This window comes from Hippocampus zosterae, unplaced genomic scaffold, assembly GCF_025434085.1.
Source record: "Hippocampus zosterae strain Florida unplaced genomic scaffold, ASM2543408v3 HiC_scaffold_344, whole genome shotgun sequence".
Lineage (NCBI taxonomy): Eukaryota > Metazoa > Chordata > Actinopteri > Syngnathiformes > Syngnathidae > Hippocampus > Hippocampus zosterae.
The window spans coordinates 14,707-21,199 of NW_026262891.1; the positions used below are offsets into that span (position 1 = coordinate 14,707).

Consider the following 6,493-nt stretch of genomic DNA (forward strand, 5'->3'; position numbering starts at 1 on the left):
CAGCCAGAACCTGGTGGGAATAACGAACAAACGTTCTGCAGAGGACGAGAGGGTGCTGCACCTGATCGGGCGACTCTGCAGAGGCAGCCTGGACGAATACGCCAAGACCTGCCACGTCTACGATGCCCGCCCGAAGTTCAACGCCCTCGGCAACCAGATCGCCGGCAAGGGCTTCTAATACAGCGAGTACTACTCGAACTGCGAAGTGTTCTTCCTCGACATCGGCAACATCCACGCAGTCCGCGAGAGCTACTTCAAAATGCATGAGGCAGTCGGCCAGGAAGACTTCCTGGCGAAGGTCGGCCATTCCCGCTGGCTGGACATCGTCGCCACCATCCTCACGGGGGCCAACCGCATCAGGGAGTCCCTGGAGGGAGGGGTCAGCGTGCTGGTCCACTGCAGCGACGGCTGGGACCGCACATCCCAACTCTGCGCCTTGACGCAGATCCTGGTGGACCCCTTTTTCCGCACGACGGAAGGCCTGCGAGTCCTGATCGAGAAGGACTGGATGTATTTCGGGCACATGTTTGCGACCCGCAACGGCAGCAAGCCTGATGAGAAGGAAGATCAGCGGTCGCCCGTCTTCACTCAATTTTTGGACTGCATCTACCAGCTGCAGCACGCGTACCCCACGGCCTTCGAGTACTCGCCCAGGCTGCTGTCCTTCCTCGAGTACCACTGGGTCACCGAGCAGTTCGGGGAGTTCATGTTCGACTGCGAGCTGGAGCGGGCGCCGCACCTCAGCAGTCTGCCCAGCATCTGGCATAAAGTGGCCTAGCTCGGCTAAGATTTTGTCAACCCCTTTTACGCGCCCAGCCTTGACCCCCTACGAGCAGAGCTTGCCCCGCACCAGCTGCGGGTCTGGGAGGATGTCTTCCTCCGACGGGGCGGGGCGGCCAAGGACCAGTCCTAGATCTTCGGGGTGCAGTTCAACTGGGAGAACAGGTTCGCCTGCCAGGCCGGCCTGCGCCAGAAGCTGAAGGTGCTGAGTTGATTTATTTTATATGGAGGGACTCGTCTTTGCTATCACTGCGTCAGCCAGCGGAATTGGGCTCGGCATCGCCTTGGAGGCGGCCAAGCAGGGGGCCGTGGTTATCGTCTCCTCCCGCAACCAGGCCCACGTCGACTCTGCTCTCGAACTGGTCCGCAGGCACAGTCCCAAGTCCGTCGGAGTGGTCTGCCATGTGGGTAAAGCCGCAGACCGGCAGAGAATGGTCGAGCTGGCCCTGACGACCTTCGGGCGGATCGACGCACTGGTGCTCAATGCAGCAATTTCGACAGCTTTCGGGAGCGTGCTTTAGGCCAGCGAAGCGCAGGTCAGCAAAATGTGGGAGATCAACTATACGGCCACCTACCGGCTGGCCGTTGAGGCACTGCCCGCCCTCCGCAAGTCCAGCTCGGGCAGCATCGTCGTCCTGTCCAGCATTTCCGCCTATGAGCCACGGGAAACCCGCATGATCAGCCATTACGGGGCCACGAAGGCCGCGCTCCTCCACCTGACCAAGCAGCTGGCCCTTGAACTACCCGAACTCAAGGTGAACGCAGTTGCCCCCGGGATCATCAAGACAAGGTTCAGCGAGGGCCTCTGGAAGGGACGGGAGAAGGAGGTGGAGGAGGCCTCCGGTGTGAGGCTGGGCGAGGTGGAGGACGTGGCGAATGTGGTCCTGTTCCTGGCCCACCCGAAGACCACCTACATCACTGGCGAGACCATCATCGTGGCAGGGAAGCCCTCCCCGCGGCTCTGAAGATCACTTCTTTGAAAGGGCCAGCAACAAGGAGAGCGTGGCGGGTCTGACTCCCGGTACGCGCTATGCTGCCGATACGGTTCGTGGCATGGCTTCGCACAGCCGCTCCCACTCCTCCTGACTCACCCTGCCCTTGAGCCCCTCGATCAGTCCTCTCGGCAGCTCGACTTGCGCCCCCTCCTCATGCACGCGGGCGATCTCGTTCTTTATCTTCTCGGAGTAGGTGGCGTACTGGCACTTAACGTTCAGGGCGTATTCGGCAGGCCTGGGCAGCGGGCTCGGCAGGAACGTCGAGACCGGCAGTCGGTAGTGCGTGCACATGTCCCAGGCAGTCATGAGTTTCCCGCTGCTGGTCTCGAGCTTGATTTCGGGGTGCCGCTCTCTGATTATTTGCTGCCAGTGCGCAACAGATTTGGCCCGTCCCTTGAGAATTGACTCAGCTTTGAGCATCTCCTGGCGCTTTTGGGTGTAGGTCTGCTGCAGCTCCGGGCTGAGCATCCCGAGCCGGAGAGCAGTGTGGGTCAGCCTCGCGTCCGCGTTATCTGGCCTCAGCTCGAGCCGGTACTCGCTCCGCGAGCTGAGGATGCGATAGGGTTATAGGTCCCCGAAGTGTATCAGATCATCGACCAGTACGCCCAGGAAGGAGGAGGTGCGCTAGAAGACAGGAGGCTCCTTCTGCAGGGCCGTGCACCCGGCCGACACCCCCGCCACCAGCCCCTGCGCCGCCGCCTCTTCATAGCCGGTTGACCCGTTAATCTGTCCGGCGAGAAACAGCCCCTTGATAAGCATGCTCTCCAATCCCCGAGTTAGCTGCTTGGGACTGCAGAAATCGTATTCCACGGAGTAGCCCCGCTGCAGCATCTGCGCCTGCTCCAGCCCCTTGATCGACCTGACCATCTCCAGCTGGATGCGCTCAGGCAGGGCCGTGCTGATCCCGTTTGGGTAAATCACCTTCGACTCGATGGCCTCTGGCTCCAGCCAGACATTGTGCTGCCTCTTCGGAAACCTGATGACCTTCTTCTCAATGGAGGGACAGTAGCGCGGCCCCTTACCCCGCCCGTCGTTCACTTCGAAGGTCGGCAGCTAGCTCCTACCCCTGAGCACGATTTCTTCTGTCCGCTCGTTGGTCTCAGTCAAGTAGCACAGCCTCTCTGGGAGTCTGTTCTGCAACCCCCGCCACTCGTGCAAGTGGCTGAAAAAGAAGGGCTCGCGGTCGGGCTGCTGAGGCTGCAGCTGATCCCAGTTGATCGAGTCCGCGTGCAGGCGCGGGGGAGTGGCCGTAGTCAGCCGGCCAATGAGGAAGCCCCGATTTTTCAGTGTAGCTGCTAGGGTCGAGCAAGGAGGCTCCACCTCCTTGCTGTCGCGGATGTGCCTGCCTGCTGGATAGCTCTCTCTGCCGACGTGGATCCTGCCGGACAAGAATGTGCCGGTAGTCAACACGCACACCTTTGCGGGGATGAGCACTCCTGCCTTTGTTTTGACTGCCTCGAAAGTTTCGCCCTGGGAAATGATGTCCTCCACACTGTCCTACAGCAAGTGCAGCCCCTCATGTCCCGAGAGGAGGCTCTGCATGGTCGACTTGTACACGTCCCTGTCCATTTGAGCACGCAGCCCCAGTACCGCCGCCCCTTTGGAAGTGTTCAGCGCCCGGAAATTGAGCGCGGACAGGTCTGCCACTCTGCCGATCAGTCCGCCCATGGCATCAATTTCCCTGACGAGCTGACCCTTGCCGATCCCCCCGACAGAAGGCTTGTCAGTATATGACGTTGCAAGACAGTTCGCCGACAGTGTCCCAGCGCTGGGTCAGCAAGAGGGTGCGTGCCCCCAGCCTGCAGGCCGCGCTGGCTGCCTCGCACCCCGCGTGCCCCCCGCCGATCACGATCACGTCGAAGGCCTGCTGCACGAACTTTTGCATCTTTGATATGAGTTTGCTGTGGCTCATTTGCAGCGAGGCTGCTGGCCTCGGCCTGTTGCGGCAGGGTGGCTCCACTGTGGGCTTTACGGCCGAAGTGGACAGCCTGTCCTTCGCGCTGGTGCTCAACCAGCCCAGCTATGGGCAGTTGGTCCAGCTCTGCCCCCGCAAAGAACTAGACCTGGCAGGCCTCCAGCCGAACAGCTATTTCCCTGACAGCCAGTGCTACGGCAGTCAGCTCCTGTTCGAAAAGTCAAGCATGCATGATTGGACCCTGAAGCAGCAGTAATTGGACCAGCTACTGTTCCAGCTCATGGGCTCTGATTCGACTGCTATCAGACTCACTCTCGGAGAGACTTTCGAGATTGGCATGCTTCACCAGAAGACTCTCTACATCAAGGTTCGCCGCGACTCGTATCCCAACTTGCCGGCCCTGGAGGCGGAGGAGCCTGTCAAAGTGCAGCAGCTGGTGGAAGGGGCAGGGCTTCACCGGGTCAGGCATTTCCGGGCCACACTCACCCACCAGGAGGATTGCACCTTCCGGCTCATCGAAGTGACTGGGCTCGAATACTTCTATGACCCCGAAGAACTGAAGATTTCCCGGAAATTCACCTCAAGGCAGGTGGACATCGAGGCGCCTTCCACCCGAGCCTCCCCGCTCCTCAACGAGTTTGAAGTGCCGATGCAGCCGGACCCCGAGCCCGGAGTGCTGACAGCCGCTCTGCCCTTCCACGTGAGGTACCTGCAGCCGGCTGACGAGGAGACCGCCTTTTTCCGGCTGGGAGCCCTTTCTCAAGGCTACCTGGACTGCGGTAGCGGGTGGAAAATGACCGAGATCAGGCCCGCGCCTCTGGGGCAGCAGGTGTGGCGGGGCAAGAAGGACTGGCTGCTGCTGGTCACGCTGGCCAACCAGGCAGTGATGATATCGACGGCAGTGCTGCTGCTGGGCACGATCAAGCGGAAGGGCAGCATGTACATGTGACCATCACCTCAGCTGCCGGCAAGAACCCCCAGTAGCAGCATGCCACAGGCCCAGATCAGCAGGGCCAGCCACTCCGTCCTGCTCTTCTCCTCGAGCAAGTCGTAGCCTTCCTCCCGCAGCTCTTTGAGGCTGCGGTTCTGCTGCTCCAGGGCCTCGATGCTCTTCCGCAGGCTCTTGGAATTCAGGACTACCTGGTCCAGCTGCCGCACTTTCAGGAGCAGGATTTCGATTTTACTTTCCTTCTGCTCTGGCCCAGCCCTGACATCGGTCATGCTGTACGCATTGGTCTGCTTGGTCAGGCCCGCGCGACTGGCCTCCTGCTTGACGGGCTGGTTTTCAGCTTGTCTGGCCATGGCCAGGGATGCGCTCTAGGTGGCCTTGAAAGATGGTTTGTATGCCATATCCTCCAGCGCTGTTGAGGAGGGCTTGTAGTCCATCATCTGCATAGGGTAGTTTGGCAGTTCCTGTGAACTGAACCGGCTGTCCTGGCACTGTGAGGAAAAGGCGTTGCTGAGCCTGTCGAATCGCTGTCTGTTGCTGCTTGACCTGGCTGACCGAAACTCGCTGGGGGCGGCTTTCTGCATGACCGGGAAGCGGGTCGATTGCCGGTACTGCCTCAGGTATTTGACAATCTTCTCTTTGCGGCCTGGTTTCCCCTTCGAGAGCTCGTTCTGGTCAGTACGAAGACGATTCGCGCTGAATTCAAATCCGGGTTCGCGAAGCAGACGATTTCAAGAAACGAACCTGAGTGTAGGGTCTCTTCCTCCAGCTCGACGGCCAGCTCCTTCTCGCAGACGAAGGTGCCCTGGGCGGGGCGGACGGTGAGGCCGGGCGTGGCCTGGGCTGCGAAGCTGACAACGAAGTGGGTGAGGGCCTTGATGCGGAGCTTGGAGTGCGGGTTCAGGCGCAGCACATCCCTGTCAAATTATACAAGTTCCTTCATTATGAAATCAGGGCTGGGACTGGTCATCGACATCGACGGAGTGCTGGTCGAGGACAACCACCCCGTCCCCGGCGCAGCCGAAGCCCTCCGCCTCCTGCGCACCAGCCGCATCCCCTTCGTCCTGCTCACCAACAACACCGCCCCCAGCGAGCACCACAAGATGCGCTCTCTCAACGAAATCCTGGGGGACTAGCTGGTCACCACCGAGCAGGTGATCCTGAACTACACGCCCCTCAGGAAAAGGATCAAATAGCTCAAAGGCACTGCACTGGTGGTCGGCCGTGAGGAGCACACCATCGCCGAGAGAATTGATTTGCCCCGCTACGTCACTGCCGCCGAGGCGCTTGCCTTGTTCCCGCACCTAAGCCCCTTCTCGACGCCGCAGGGGGACCGCGAGGAGATCGGCAAGGCCGTCGCAGCGAGGCTCGGCCTGGTTGAGGTCAGCACCCTGGAGGTTCTCGGAATCCAGTCAATCATTTTCATCAACACTCCCACGGACTGGGACGCGAAACTCAACGTGGCCCTTGCTGTGTTTTACCACCCTGCCCTACGCAAGTGGTTGACCCAGCCCGAACTCGGCCTCACCGTGATCTGCATCGTCCGGGACACCTACCTGCTCAGCCAGGGCGCCCCTACCCTCCTCGTGGGCTCGTGCATCAAGGCCTTGGACAGTCTGGTCCTTGCGCGAACTGGCCATCCTCTGCAGGTTTAGTACTACGGCAAGCCCGAGCCTCAGGCCTTCGAATTTGCAGGGCGCAGACTGTTTGAACTAGCTGGGAGCGATGTCGGGCGGGTGGTCATGGTGGGGGACAACCCTGAGACCGACATTGTGGGGGCGAACCAGTATGGCTGGGAGAGCTGCCTGGTGCTGACAGGAGTGAGCAAGCGCCGGCCCTACAAGTCTGCGCCGA

The 6,493-nt window shown here is 60.6% G+C and overlaps 2 protein-coding genes across 2 annotated transcripts; one reads left to right on the forward strand and one right to left on the reverse strand.

The window, feature by feature from the left end:
• The first annotated feature begins 1,004 nt into the window (after positions 1–1,004).
• LOC127594970 (dehydrogenase/reductase SDR family member 4-like) lies at positions 1,005–1,745 on the forward strand. The gene is made up of 2 exons (XM_052056690.1): positions 1,005–1,268; positions 1,302–1,745. The coding sequence occupies exons 1-2, from the start codon at positions 1,005–1,007 to the stop codon at positions 1,743–1,745; spliced, it is 708 nt and encodes a 235-aa protein (XP_051912650.1).
• Positions 1,746–1,808: 63 nt separating this feature from the next.
• Positions 1,809–3,660, reverse strand: LOC127594971 (tRNA uridine 5-carboxymethylaminomethyl modification enzyme MnmG-like). Its single transcript, XM_052056691.1, is given in 2 exon segments — positions 1,809–3,494; positions 3,496–3,660. Coding segments are annotated over 2 exon segments (1,851 nt in total).
• Positions 3,661–6,493: the final 2,833 nt, after the last annotated feature.

Coding starts and splice junctions, on each gene's coding strand:
- LOC127594970 (XM_052056690.1), top strand. CDS start 1,005: ATGGAGGGACTCGTCTTTGCTATCACTGCGTCAGCCAGCGGAATTGGG. Junction 1,269..1,301: donor ACGCACTGGTGCTCAATGCA/GCAATTTCGACA, acceptor AGCGTGCTTTAG/GCCAGCGAAGCGCAGGTCAG.